The 15,869-nt window shown below is 30.1% G+C and overlaps 1 protein-coding gene across 1 annotated transcript in view; it reads left to right on the top strand.

Annotated features, from left to right (window-relative positions):
* The window catches only part of LOC124370943 (peptidylglycine alpha-hydroxylating monooxygenase-like), a 36,935-nt gene that overhangs the window by 708 nt on the left and 20,358 nt on the right, over nt 1-15,869 (top strand). Inside the window, 2 exon segments of the mRNA XM_046829250.1 lie at nt 11,871-11,928; nt 15,500-15,587. Coding sequence (XP_046685206.1) covers nt 11,871-11,928; nt 15,500-15,587 — 146 coding nt within the window.

Raw genomic sequence — 15,869 nt, 5'->3', positions numbered from 1 at the left:
TACTGAGAAATATACTATACATACACATACGTAGAACTGAGAAGTGTACTTCGGCAAAAAAGCGTCTACTTCTTGCTGTTGAAATTCACTTCAGTTCTAATGTATTCGCGGTTTCACTTTTGAGCTTGCCTCATTGCCCCCAATAAAAAATATATTCTTAATTCTTGCTAATATATATATATATATATAGGAAACCTACTTAGGTCAAAAAGCGTCTTCTATCTTTTGTGAACTAAGATATTTCTAGTGCCTTATTTCAGTTTGCATTGTCACAATGAAGAAAGTGTGGTACTGTACATATGTAGATAATGTACTGTATCTACTCGCAGTATGAGGGGGAATAATTTTCAAGTTCTTGGAATATTTTTAAATAATTGTTTATAATAGGGTTTGAATGATAAAAGTCTTGTTTTTACAACTGTAGTCTGGGAAGAATGGCACTGTTCTTCCACTTAAAAAATTCCATATTTTTACAAATTTAAATGTTTAACTAAAGTTTCAGGCCTCTTTGATGAATTTCAGCTGAAAGTGTCAGCAGTTGTTTAGTTAACAAACTTTGGATTATAAAAAATAAATACTATCATTATTTTACTGAATTTAAAATTATTCCAGGTAATTTTTTTCTATATTTCTCTTCATATAAACCTTCTGCAGATTTCCAACTAATATATAAAAAAAAATTTTGTCAAATTGTTCCTGCTGTTCTTAAGATCAGTGCTTAGCAATTCATAATTGTTATTTATAAAATTCAATATTCTTTTGATCATATGGTTTTTAGTTTATATATATAAGGCTAATCCAATTTAAGTTTCCTACTTTTTATGTAAGAAAGAAAGAACACACAATAGTTGTTTGTATTTACTTAAATTTTCTTTTATTAACCAAATATTTGGCATTTTGGTAATTCTAAGCAATATATGGGTCAACCTCGATTTTTCTCATATTACAATATAATGTTCCAATAGTCAATTAGAAAAGGAAATGACTAGAATTTCTTGCTGGAAAGCAGTTATAGGGAGCAGGCAACCGCGAGAATTACCTATTAGTGATCAGGGGCACTGGCGTGATCTGGGCTTCAAATTTGGAACTACTACTCGAGTTAATTTTTTTCTAAAAGAGCAAGCAGCGCGAAGCGCTGCGCAGCGGGCAAGCATCGTTCGTGATCTTCGTCTATACTGAATTGATTCAGGCCAAAGGAATGACACAGAGTCCTTTACCAGATTTTTTACGGAGATTTTGTATTGGGCGGATTATATTGTTTACTTTGCTTTCCAGCATGTAATTATGTGTTTTAAAATTGTTTTACATACATTACCTACATTATATTGTAATATGTAATAACAATTTATCAGAAATTTTTAATAAAATAGGATCACGCACGATGCCTGCCCGCTGCGCAGCGCTTCGCGCTGCTTGCTCTTTTAGAAAAAAAATTAACTCGAGTAGTTCCAAATTTGAAGCCCAGATCACGTCAGTGCCCCTGATCACTAATAGGTAACTCTAAGCAATATATGGACCGTCTGGCGGTTGCCTGCTCCCTATAACTGCTTTCCGGCAAGAAATTCTACTCATTTCCTTTTCTAATTGACTATTGGAACATTATATTGTAATATGAGAAAAATCGAGGTTGACCCATATATTGCTTAGAATTACCGGCATTTTTCATTAACAATGAAAAATTATATTAGGCAAATGGTCAGCTAGTGATCAACTTTTTGACAAGTTTTAGGGGTTATCTGGGCTAGGTGAATATTTATTTCAGTTACTCCAACGTTGTAAGTTCGTTAGCGTAGATACAACTCTCTAGAAACCCCAAATAGAAAAAAAACCAGAGATATGTTAAATCACATTATCTTGTTAGCCAATTGGCATTACTGTAACATAAAATAATGCAAAAGCACTCAGTTTTCATGCGCTTACCATTGACAGTTATGTCACCGTTTTATGCACCACAAACCACCATGCCAGTTTTTGGGCATGAAAAGGTATTGCGTGTATGACATAAGGATTTTCATTTTTCCTTATGCGGTAGTTCTTTTGACATACCCACTACCTAGATGAATTAAAATATGCTTCAAAAGAAAGAAAAGAAGAATTTAAAATTTGTTTTTGAAAACAGCATCAACTTCTTGCTGCTAGGACATCCAAACTGCATACATTCTTCACTGTCTAGGATCTTTGGGTTAAGGTTCTTTCATTTAACTGAATTTTATTGAGGTATAAGTGCAAATGTTTATGCACCATTAAAAAGGCATACGTAAAGGGTGGTAAAATTTTAGCTTACTATATTGGGACTAGCCTACTGAGAATTAAATAGCTGTAAAATGTTGCGTATTTATAATGCACCAATCATCAGTTTAGGACCACACATTTATGAAATTTATCATTTAAACATTGCTCAAACACGTTACACTGTTCAATTGTACTACAAAAACAACAATATCATGCACACTTTTTTTATATAGGTATATATGTATCTATAAACGTGTGCATTCATATGTCAATTTTCCTAAGAATTTGTTTTGTCACATTGAATTGGAAAACAAAAAAGTAATTAAAATGTGGGAGGCCTATTATTAGTAAGTAACTTGAATTACGGTATTATCTATTAACAATATAAAAAAATCACAAAAATTTAGTAAACTGTTATCAAAATAAGTTATAAAGAAAGATGTACATTAGTTCATCTGATTCGCTGCTGAGATATGCATTGTTTTCTTAATAAATCACTCCTACTTACACTAACATTATATAAAGCGACATAACATTATAAACTAGCAAAGTAAGAAACAGCAAAGTATGTGACTTCAAAGGTAATGGTGCTTTAAACTTGACTTAACTAAGAAACAAAAATGAACCGAATGTTTGATAAATTTGTGAGTCAATACAAGTTTTATTATACGATAAATTACTGCAAAGAATGACATAGCCAATTATATATATATATATATGTATATATATATATATATATACAGTATATCATATTTTGCAAATATTATGTACAAAATATAGACTATATCGGTTAAATTAAATGAAAAGATATGTATTAGAAAAACGGTCAATAGATAATTCACTCGATCCTTTTCATATAAAAAAGTGAGGGTGATACATCACCTGCTGGTCCTTATATTTAAATAAAACAAACAAATTCTTGTTTTTAACATACACATTCTACTGAATTTACTAAAAGTGGCTTAAATAAATTCCCTGCAGTGACATAGATTTTTAGGCAAAATATTCATGTTCTTTTGTGAAGCTTATTTGTTCAATCCAAATATAAAATTTTAGCTTATACTCAATTTACTCATAACAATGCAGAAAAATAAATTAATTACTTTTACTGTACATTTTATGATGCTCCAAAAACATGTAAAAAGTATTAAAAAGCTATAGGTGGTAAAATTATATACACGGTATCATCTTTAAATACTTGCTAAAATACTTACTTTGCAGATTTTTGTTATTCTTTTGTACTGAGATGTGTTACTTTCCTAAACAATAGACTGCTTTCTAAACAATAAACAAGTATATATTAACTTCAAGAAAGAAAATAAATAAATAATTTTATATTTTAAATCGTCTTCAGGAATTATATCACATATTCGATGTCTCGCTTCTCCATTATAAATGTAAAAAAGGCCTTAACAATCTTTGAATATTTATGTATTATATATAACTAATGAGGGATATTTCCTTTCACAACCAATATAGCTGTAACAGCACACACTGCTATTAAATAAATAGTTAATATTCTTTGTTTTGAGAATAACAATGAAAAGATATTTAAAGTGTGACAATGTAATCGTACTCTGAAAATAAAGGTGATCCCCACTCTCCAGATGTACCCAAAGTGATCTGAGCACGAGAAAGTTCTGATCACAAGTGCCTCTGGTCATAAGACAGTATTTCATTGTGCCTTTGGCGCTAGCCGATACTTGAGGCAGAAAAGTAAAAACATCCCCTAAGATAGTATCTACAAATCAGGCTGGAAATCACATGAGCGTCTCAACCCCTTTTCATGTTTGACAAGATACAAAGTGGTGCGGCATGTGGACAATCAACATCTCACTGCAGCCTGCATTCCAATTTATTATCCTTACTTTACTAGTCTTCTTTTGTCTTTACTTTTATCGGAAACACACATTAAATTTCTTTCAAATGAAACATAGAATAGCCTTTTCAGAATAGTTGGAATAGAAGACAAAATATTCTATTCAATCACTACATTGAAAACACACCAACTAATACTGATAAGTTTTTTTATTTTGCGAGGCCTTTTGATACCAAGGCTATCTTCTTCAGAGACATCACAAAAATAAATACGCAATTAAATTTAAAATAGAAAATACATTGGTGTGTTTTCAGTGTAGTGATTGAAATTAAAAAAAGCTAATACAAGCCTAAATATTTCAAAATATTTTATGTAATACTTGTTTTTTTAAAATTTATTTTGTCTGCTATACAAAGTCATCAGAAATATAATTATAATGTTAATTTTGTGCTTTCAATAGTGAAAAGCCTGAAGTTGATTCAGTAATTGTTCAGAGTTACCCTAGGTGTGAACAAGAGGTTATGGAGTACAAGAATTTGTATAAGTTTCATTGACTGATCCTTTGGTGAAGCCCTCCTGCAGCAGTTGCTGATGAATGAAATCAGATTTTGGTCTGTCTGTACCAGCGTCTGTTCTCGCTGGTCTGTACCCACGATAAGTGTGAGGCAAGTTGGCCAAGACCTCTAGTTTGCTACTACGTACCTCAACATCACTATTGAAAAGTGAAAACGATGATCTATTGGGAGTCCTAATTTCTGTTGGTCAAAAAGTAAACAGTAGTTGATCTTGTGGGTTACCATTTTGGAAAAAAAAAAAAAAAAAAAAAAAAAAAAAAAAAAAAAAAAATTCAGAATAAACAACAGAATACAGAGTGGGCCAGACTACCTGGACCACTGATTGTAGCAATATAACAAATAAACAAGAAACTAATTACATCTCATTTTGAACTAGACAAAGTACAAATAATGAGAAACAATTGACAATGAAGAAATTGCCCAAGTTCAGAATACATTTTTAGGTCTAATTATCAACAGACATTGAAGTTGGGACCTGCATGTTGATTATATCTTAAGTAAAACCAATTCTGGAATTTATGCTCTTGAAAGGGTTTTTCACTTCTGTAATTTAGGAGTTTTAAAAAAAAGTGTAAGTCCCATGTCCCATCCTGTGTCTCATATGGCATATGTGTTTACGGAGGGACATCTAATAAAAACCTAACATAGATTCTAATTGGTCAAAAAAGAGTTCTAAGAGCAATGTTAAATTTAAAAAACTACGAGTTCATAAGACAATATTTTATTAAATTGAACATCCCAACATTCCACATTTTACAAATGCTGGTATAAACAAAAGTAACGAGTTTATAACACATGCAGATATCCTCAATTATGTCACAGAAAAATTTTAAGTTAGTATTACCTTATCACAAATTAGAGTTATTTAAAATACGGTGTTAAGTTTTTAAAATTTATTCCACAATTAACTAAAAACATTAACAAAGAAAAAGAGAACAAGAGTTTTATAATTTATAACAACTGGATCTATAACATTTATCTGTTAGAATAGTTGAATTATGTACATAAGAACTAATGGCATTATTTATATTTCATTTCTCTGTGTAAATAGTACTTATTGCATGTATATATATTTGTAAATGTAATTTATGACTACTGTGTTTTTAGTATCGAGCCTTGACTATTCATGTTATCATATTGTAATAACAAATGAATAAAGGAGTTATTCTCCATGAACTGTCAAATAACTTGTCCTTATGAATATCTTAAGTTAATATGTTAATATAACATTCATAAATTTTTATATTGATTAAATGTATTATTTTTAATATAAATTTAAAACTAACTATTTGAATACATAGAATCTTGGAATTTGAAACATAGCCCAGAACGTGATAAATTGAATATGAAGGTTTCATGTAATTGTATTCGATTCAAAATGAAAATTCAGTCATTTATAACTGGTGAATGAGAATTTATATTAGAATGTTGGAGTTTTTTGTCATGTTAATAAATATATCTAATGGGCAAAATACAGGGACAATTTTATTAAAATCCTAAACTGTTGGAGCAGGCTGTAATATTTTTCACTAAAACTTTGAATTTGGGTAAAGCCTTTTTTTTGTTTTGGTTATAGCTGATATACACACATGCCTAGAGGCAAGTTTAGGCCTGCACAAACCTCTTCAATTCATGTGATTATAGAGATATGTACACTGAAAACCAAAATAAGGTTTTTTAGATCATCATATTTGTTTCCCATACTATAACCCATGTGATTTTAGTGACAAAGCTTATGGACTAGTGATGAAATATCCTGATTATAATCTTGACCACTTCCCTTTATCTTTGTTTGAAACCACAACAAGCTATAATTGAATGCCTCAATATCAGATATAATGGAATAATCCTTTATTTGTTTTTATTACGTTGATTGGAAGAACCTTTGATTTAATGTTGTTAGGAAAATTATTAAATCCAATTTAAGTTTATGATACTAAAAACTTATATTTTAGTACTTATGTGTATTTGCGTTTTCAGTGGTTTATTAATTTTTTGTTGTTATAAATAAGAATAAGAGACAAGAAAAAAGTTGTTCCATAAATGAGGATCACACATAAGTTTCAGCCCAGTCAGAATAACAAAATTTGTTTTCATATAATGTTGCGCATCAAAAGAAGTTATTTGAAATGTTATGTACTTCTTAGTAATTTAAAAATAAGGCAAAGTATTTTTGTATTTATTAGACCATGTCGATGTGTACTAAAGCTTGAATTCAAAATGCTCAAAGAAAGAGGTTTAAATTAATAACATATATATATATATATATATATATATATATATATAATATATATATATATATATATATATATATATATATATATATATATATATATATATATACAGTATGAGTTAAAAGTATGGATACACTCTGTTTAGTTTTTTATGGATAAAGATGGAGGGATAGAACTCAGGAAATAGAACATGTTTCTAGGAAATAGAAGGGAACTTTTTAGTCACTGTTACAACTTTGCCCGTTTCCCCAAAATGCGATTTGGGGGGGGGAGGAGCTCAAAATTTTTTAATGTAAGGACCCATTAAGTGATACCTCAATTGAAAGGTGAAAGAACAGTGGAAACTACAGCCTCCATTTTCATCCATCAAAACTAAACCATACAAGTGTATCCATACTTTTAACTCATACTGTATATACAGGGTGTTCAACAATCCTTTTACCAATATTTTTGGGTTTTATTTCTGGACCAAAATACCACATTATAACACAAAAACTCAATAATTACCTAAATAGCCGCCATTTTTTTAATTTTTCTTAACAATTTTTAATTTGAGAATGACTTGTGTTATAAGTTGAAATTTGGTGTTTATCTATATAATCTAAAGCCCTAATTAGAAAAATTTGATTTTTCAAAGCTTTATTTTTAAAATGGCAGCTTCCTGAAATCTTTTCAAACATAAATAACTTAAAAACTACATATATATATATGAAAAAGAAGTCACATTATTAGATTTTGGTGAGACAATTGAATTACAAATCCAACCGTACCAAGTTTAAGACAATTGGTTGATAAATGAGGGAGAAAACGTGCTTTTAAAAAATCAAGTACTAAACAATATCCACTCTCACTGTTTGTGAGCCACAACAATCAGCTGTTTTAATTTTAACTGTTCTAATCAGCTGATTTTAACATTAAATTTTTTGATCTATCGTCATAATATCCTTACCTTTTGCAGTAGTTAGGTTTCTTTTTATTAAAACATATAAAAATAATCTCTTATAAACTATTGTCCCATTCTGTATCATCAGATCCTTGCTTAGGTAAATGACACATGAAGACTGGCAGAAAAGGCTGAAAAGGGCCTTTCCTAAAAATATGAACATTAGTCAATATTAATCAAAACTTTTACCTAAAGTTAAATAACAAGGCTGTATATCAACAATCTATATTGAAAATGTTTTATGGTAATTATTTTATTTATATCAATGCATGAAACATAATACATTTTAGTATATACAAATCTAAGCATCGTAAAATATTGATTAAAGGGAGTTGTATTAAAAATGTAATGCAAATTATAACATTATTGAATTGTGAATTAAAGAAGCCAATTTATCCAGTGTCCTTGTGAATATTGCCAATTACTTTTAACATTTTAAATATCTGTTACTGGATTTTTATATTAAAAATTTATGGATAGGTAGTCCAATAAAATGTGCAACCAATTGACTGATATTTAATTTTGAAGATGGAGCTTATATTCGTTTTCTTGTTGCAATTTCTATATTAGAAACGTTTAAAACAATGGTTGTTGTGGATTTTCAGTATAGTGATTACAAAATTGACTGATGGCTAGCTAGTCTGTAAATAAATCATTATATTGTACCAAGGAACCGGTGGGTGTTGGAACTAATTAGCACTACAGAGTAGATAGCAGCTGATCTCGTTGTTACGCTGGTTGCCATGGCAACACAGTGACGTCACCCATTGATGCTGAGCTGTCCTGTCCGATCCTATCCCACCCATGCATCTACAAACTCTTGAATAATAATTAATCAACATCCTGTCTAAAGAGGGAGAAACTTAGTTAAACTTAGTTATTTTCTTAACAATAACAAGATAAAATCTATTGCCATAATTCACGTACCACCTTTTAAATCAATAAAAATATTGAAATTGTTTTAATATATCATATTTAATTCTTTTAATGTAAAATTAGATAAACTAGGCTTTACACAGCATCAACATCTCTACCTTTCACTAGCTTAAAGCTGCTGATGCTCCAGTAGCATCATCAGCTTATCTCCTCAGAGACCTGGTGAAGTAGATCCATTTTATAATCCTTTCTTAATAGCCCTTCATTGTTGTGTTATGTGTCACAGATCAGTGTGGATTCTGTGTTAATGTTATGGTTCCTTATTGTTGTATCATAATACAAAAATGAGAAGTTAATTGTCATTTATGGTGATTAGGTTTGTTGGTCAAATTTGAATAATATTTATCACCGAATTGATGTGTCACATGATAATATTCACTATTTATATCATGTAATACACTTTATATTAGATGTGTAAGATTCACCTGTATTTTTCAACTGCTGCAACACTCTGTTTTATAAAAGTAGATTTAACCCATTGTATCAGTTGAGTTTAATAGAATTGATTTCACTCGCTGGGAAAATATTTACAATCCCTTTAAATCAACATTCAAATCATCAATATTAATTGAATTCACTACTTCAAACATCTTGTGACATTCTCTATATACACACTCAGCATGTGAACACCAAACTTAGAGTTGGCAGTCTAATTAGAAATTAAATAAAACTTTTGGTATTTAACTTGTTATTCCATCACACCAGATACATTAAAACACAGTCAATTATCACTGCGCAAGATTGTATCAATTAAATTTGAATATCACATGTAGAGTAACAGAAAGAATTTCAACACGTGCTTCCCGTACAATCTTGGTATTCAGAAGAAGGAATCAGGCCGAGATCTTTCTAACAACTTGCTGGCTTACACAACGGGATCCACAAAACCGGAACTGAAGGGAAACCAGTAGCTCTTTAGCTTCTAATCCAAACCGATATGTAAAATTTGAATTACAAATATCCTTCTTTGTATTTATTTTCAATTTCCACTTACCGTTCTCTGCACAAACTGTTTGAATTTAAATTTAACCAAAATTGTTCTGGTACACTGGATCTGAGCTTTACACAGCATCAACATCCCAACGCAGGCAGTTACACAACATCAACATCCTAATGCAGGCATTTACACATCAACATCCCAATACAGGCAGTTACACAGCATCAACATCCCAACGCAGGTAGTTACACAGCATCAACATCCCAATGCAGGCAGATCTGCATCTTTATATTGCAAAAAGCTGCATTCCCATTCCGCAGTAGCATCTCAGCTTATAACTTCAGAGATCTAGATATGAATCCTAATTCAGACTTGGCATTTTCACGCTGTAATCATCTGAGCCTCAAGGAATGTTTTAAGTGGGTTTCAGACTATAATTTTAGATAACCCACAAAAGAAACTTTACCCTAAAAAAAGTAAGTCCTCATGTCCCATACTTTCTCCATATATTCTTCTACACCTAGCGATACCTCACAGATAAGTTAGTATTAAATTGTAAATACGAGTTTATACAATAAAAATAGACTATTAATTGTAAAAAGCAACAGAATCGGCTACATAAGGACTGTGTGTGTTACTTGTAAACTACACATTCCTTGACTTTGTAACCATCAGAATGGCAAAAAATAAATAAAGAAATAAACAATAACTTACCAGGAATAAAAAAAAATCACAAAAGTAACTTAACTGTCATCGATAGATTACAGACGTCAAAGTCATAGATCTCTTAATTCACTAACAGTTTAATGTACGTCTTAATAATCTTGATCTAATAAAATACAAAATTCTTTCTAATCTTCTTTACCTTATTATTAATTATGATAATATATAATTATAGTATTATTATTATGATTATAGTGTTATAATTGTGTTGTTATATTTTATTTATTATTATGATGCTAATTATATTATATATTTATTAGAATATTTATAATATATATTTATCAATTTAGTAATTTCTAATCAAAATGTTCATCTAATTTATTAGCTTCCTCCTCTGATAGTGTCTGGAATGAATGTGGTATGCTATGTTATTGTTTAGCTTCAACTATAGTGTTGTCTGTTGAAGATTTTCAATTCACAGCAATTCAGATTATTACTTTTTGAGAAATCCATTACCACTACAATGAAATGAACTTCATAGATTGTACATGAGATTTCATCTTTAATCCCTCAAAGAACATTCAATGTGGAAAAATACAAAAAAATTAAAATCTTCTTCTAATAAACAACAAACTTATCGATGGTACAGTTAAAGAGTCAGAGTTCACCAAAATAATTCCCAAATGTTTTGTAGGAAATTTTTTTAATATATTTAAACAGAAATCTCACAAAATTTATACACAAGAACATAGATTGAAAATGTATAAAACAAATTTGCAGTTTATGATTTAATAAACTGCAGATACTGTTGGAAAGAAAATGAATAAGCCTTTCCCACAAATACTTTTGTAATTTAAAAACTTTGAAAAATAACATAATTACCATTCTTGAAGATGGAGCTTATATTGTTTATTGAATTGGTAAACATCACTAAGTGTAAAAACACACAAAAACAAATAATTAAATACTCTTTAATTTCACGAGGTCTTTCAATAGCAAGGCTGTATTCATCAGACATTTCACTAAAGTAAATCAAAATTAAAATTTGTGTACATTTTTTTTAACAGTCAAAGATATGAGATTTTAGTATTGATGTAATATGTAGATTCCTACTTTGATATGTAGCTATTTACTTTTTTACATGTTTAGTGATGTTTATAAAGTTAATTACTATAAATAAATGTTAATCATATTGTATGATTACCTTAAGTAGTATCATTCATTTCCCTCTAACAAGGGAAATATTTGTGTAAACAAATTTAAGTTTACATAAATATGGCTGACAAAACTGAACCACAACTAGTTCATTTAAAATTGACAGATTTAACTTATTAATTCACCAACAGGGCATTTCATCACAACCGTTCCATGAGGGTGATAAAGAAAATATAACATTCTCCTGAATCTTAGATGGTGTAAGAATAATGCTTGGAATATTATGATAAGTGAATAGAATTGCATTGCTAGAGATATATAATTAATTTTATAAAATTATTACAATAATGATAAAGTACATGTTTATTTTTTACAGCCGGAGCTATATCTTTGCACTCCAATCAGAATCAACTTCACTACCAACTACTACATTGGTAAGTAGTAATTTGGCAATATGTTCCGTAACTAATCAATTTAACCTAGCAGGGGCCTCTTCTGACTGGTTTATACCTTCCAGTTGAACCCACACTGTGCACAACAAAAACTGATGTGTCACTTAAATCTGGGTATTTTTTTTTATTTATTTATTTTTTAATAATAAATAAAGGGTAAACTTATGGATGTCCAGGAGTGGCACATCACTAACCACAAATGTTGAGATTCTATGGCCAAAGGTAATTCGATGGGTCTAGTCTATTGCGGGGAGATGGCTGTTGGAGTTGGTGAGGTTTGTTCCGTAGGTGACAAACGTTCTTGCTAGCCTAGACATGAAGATGTGCTAGGAAGCTTTGACTGGAGAGGCTGGTTCAGAGCTGGCCTCCCCTTCTTCCGGAGGGACATGACTTGGGATTAGTGCACTAAATTCTTCCTCATGGATCTCGATAGGAGGCGGTCCCTACCCCCTAACTTTGCCCATCCAGAATATCCTGTCTCTCCAGAAGCAGCGCAGAGGTCGTTATAGGACTAAATGCAATTTTTAAGCTTCTTGTCCTAAGAGAACAAAAAATCTTATCATTTTCCAAGTCCAGTGTTGTATGAACCAACCTTAAATATTATTTTCTTCAAAGGCTATGAAACTTTGGTCAAATAGACTAGGGATTGATAAGACCAATATTAGCCTTGATGGAAAGTATATTACAGTTATTATCCATTAATACTATGTTGCTTCAGCTTTTACTTGACCATAAAATAATGTAGTTAGTAATACTGCCAAGGTTTGTTAAATCATCGATATGTCTATTCTATTTTGTTATCCCTGAATTTTCTTATTCCAGATCCTTTGATTTGATTTTTTTTCCCAAATTTGTTTGACTAAATTCATATACTTTTTACTTCTACTTGATTTTGATATTTTTAGTCAATGGATCATTATTTTTATAGATTAAAATAAAAATTTTCATAAAATGTCAGAATAATTTTTTAAATCTTCTGTTAATAACCTCCACAAACCTTGAGTTCCTTCATATTTGAAATCATCTAGTTATATTATTAATTTCAAAATTCACTGGTAAATCATAAAACTTTTTCAATTCCAATACAAACAAAATTTGTTATCTTTTGCTCTTGAAAGAAATATTATTGTCAGATTTCAATAATTATTATATCGGTTGTTCCAGAACTTGTTCCTGAATCAATTACTGCAGGTTCTTCAACAATTGTAATATATACATAAACAGTGTAAAAGATGGTAATTTTGGTAATTAAAATTCTTTTCTGTTTCTGTTATTGAAATATCTGTAATTTGTCTAGCAATTTTGCACCCAAATCCTTAATATTTTGATTAAAAAATTTCAATTTCGTCTTCAACATTTTTACTAGAAGAAGTTACAGATTGGTTAATTTTAAAAATAAATTCTTGTTCTTTTTCATCAAATTTAATTTGTTCTTTAAATTCTTTAATTTCTTTTTAATTTGATCAAGTATTTATGTTTCTTCAGAAGGTATGTTCGCCATTTAAGAAAACTTTTGAATTGTGAAAACGTAACGGTGAAAGGTAACCATAAATCGTGAAAATGTAAGCGTGAATTGTAAAAAATAAGTATTAAAACCCAAAACATGAAAGTGAAAAACTAAACACTAATTTACTGTTTTCTGTTACTTTCAAAGACTATAAAAAAATATTTTATCACACGTTTATTGTATTAAAATATTTTATCACATGTTTATTGTATTAGAGAGTTTATTCATATATTTTCCATTTTTATGTTTTGAAATTAGATTATAGTTAAAAATTCATCATCTTCTTTCCAAATTTTATCACACAATTCATTAAATTTATCAAAACTCATATGAGAACCAACATAGTTATTATACATTTTTCTTGTATAGTGATCATCTTGCTTAACCCCGTAACAGCTACAGACATGTTAACACGTACACTACCCCGAGCTAATACCACAGAGTGAAAGAGTCGAGGACCGCCAACGCTGAGCGTTCAATGTTATATCATGGATGTCGGCGTGCTGTTTTAACAACTAACTGCTTATACTTAAATTAACACGGTTTCTTTTCATAAATTTTAATTTAAAACTTGTTAAATACTAATTACAGATTTTCCCTTAACCGTCACTCATGTAAACATCATAGTGCAAGTGTAATCAGTGTGTTTTCGCAGCTATCTTTAAATTGTTTAAACCACTCAAAGACTTTTGTTTATGATAAAAAATCAACACCGTAAAATTACAAATGTTTCACTTGCAGATTTTCCAAATTTAGAAAAAAATTTGATGTTCACCCACTGCTTTTTTTGAACACTGAACATTTTTCTGACACAGAGACAATTGTTACCTGCTTATAACTGGCACTACAAGCAGAATGAGTACAGGAGCCAGAAAAAAAATAATTTGGCGAAGGGGTTACATGACTGGCTGTATGATATTTAGCCAATGTATTGCATTTTTTCTGTGGCTATGCTAATACTACTCCGGTTTCTTCCCAGCCAAACCTATCAGTATCATAGTCCATGGATCAGACACTTGGTTTTTAAAATGACCTGTCATACCTGTCAGTGTGCAGTAAGGTAAAGCATTTTTTTTGTAACTGCATCTCTGTCTTTACACTCATACAATCTAGAAAGCCATGTCGGCACTTTTTTTGTCAGCAAAAAAGCTGTGAATTAAAATGTGAATTGTTAGCTATATCAGACCAGCTCTTCTTTTTTAAACAATATTAAATAGTCTTGTATGGATAAAATCTAAAATTTTTTATTTGAACTAATTCTCTGTACTATCATGAAAGTTGTAAAAATAAGTAAGCTGATATGAGTAATCTGATTTGTAATGGAATTTCTGTAAAAGTCGCGATTGTGTACAAGTGTTTTAAGTTCATCTTGGAGATTTTCATTTGTTCTGACATTAGTGTAAAGTTTGTTTTGCATGTTCAGCTGAGATGACAAGTTGTCAATCAATATGAGTTGTTGGCATGTTGTTCTTCTCTGTTTAAAGTTAGTTTGATGATGGAAGATTTGAAAGGAAAATATAATTTTAGACATTTGCCATCGTTATATATTACAAAATGTAGAACAATCATTCAGTGTTGTTGTGTTCAATGTTATCATTCATTAAATGTTGTAATGTATATTTCAAGATCTGCAATCTGATCTTTTCCTCAGGTTAATAACTAACGTACAGAAGTACTATACTGTACTACTTAGCATATGTGTAATTAAACGGTCCAAGTACAGATCCTTGTGGTACACCACAAAAAACAGTTTTCCAATCAGATATGGCACCCTCGGTACGGTCACACACTGTTGTCTACTAACAAGATAAAATCTCATCCAAGAAGTAACTGCCTTAGAAAACCTCAAATGTTTTAATTTGGTTAATAAGTACAGGGTGTGGTCAAAAATCAAAAGCCTTTGACTAATCAAACAAAATCAGAATAGTGCAGTGTTTTTATCTAAAGACTGTAAGAATTCACTTATTTAAAAAAGTAGGAAGATGTTAATTTGTTTATTGCAATGAATATTTTATTACATTGAACGAAGTAATTTTTATGTTTCAGTGGGGTTTGAACCAAATGCTACCATGAATACAGCCCATCACATGCTGCTGTATGGTTGCACAAAGCCTGGTAGTAACAAACCTGTATGGTGAGTTCCTACGTTATTCTGGATTATATGTGTGATTGTTACCACTCTCCAGCATCATCAATTTTCATAATTTTAATGGCTCATTAACGATAACAAATGTACATATAATTGTTATAAATAAAATTGTTCTGTTAATATTTTTAATTTTAAAAGTTTATTACTGTAAACGGATTTTCTAAAAAAATCAATACCATACTGGAAAACAGCAGTAAAATAATATGTAATAAACCTTAACTCTAGTTTTTAAGTCAACTTTATCTCTGATGATGAACATAATAACAT

This window comes from Homalodisca vitripennis, unplaced genomic scaffold, assembly GCF_021130785.1.
Source record: "Homalodisca vitripennis isolate AUS2020 unplaced genomic scaffold, UT_GWSS_2.1 ScUCBcl_689;HRSCAF=3240, whole genome shotgun sequence".
Taxonomy (NCBI): Eukaryota; Metazoa; Arthropoda; class Insecta; order Hemiptera; family Cicadellidae; genus Homalodisca; species Homalodisca vitripennis.
Note: the sequence above shows the minus strand (reverse complement) of the source record. Positions and strands in the feature narration are given on the sequence as shown.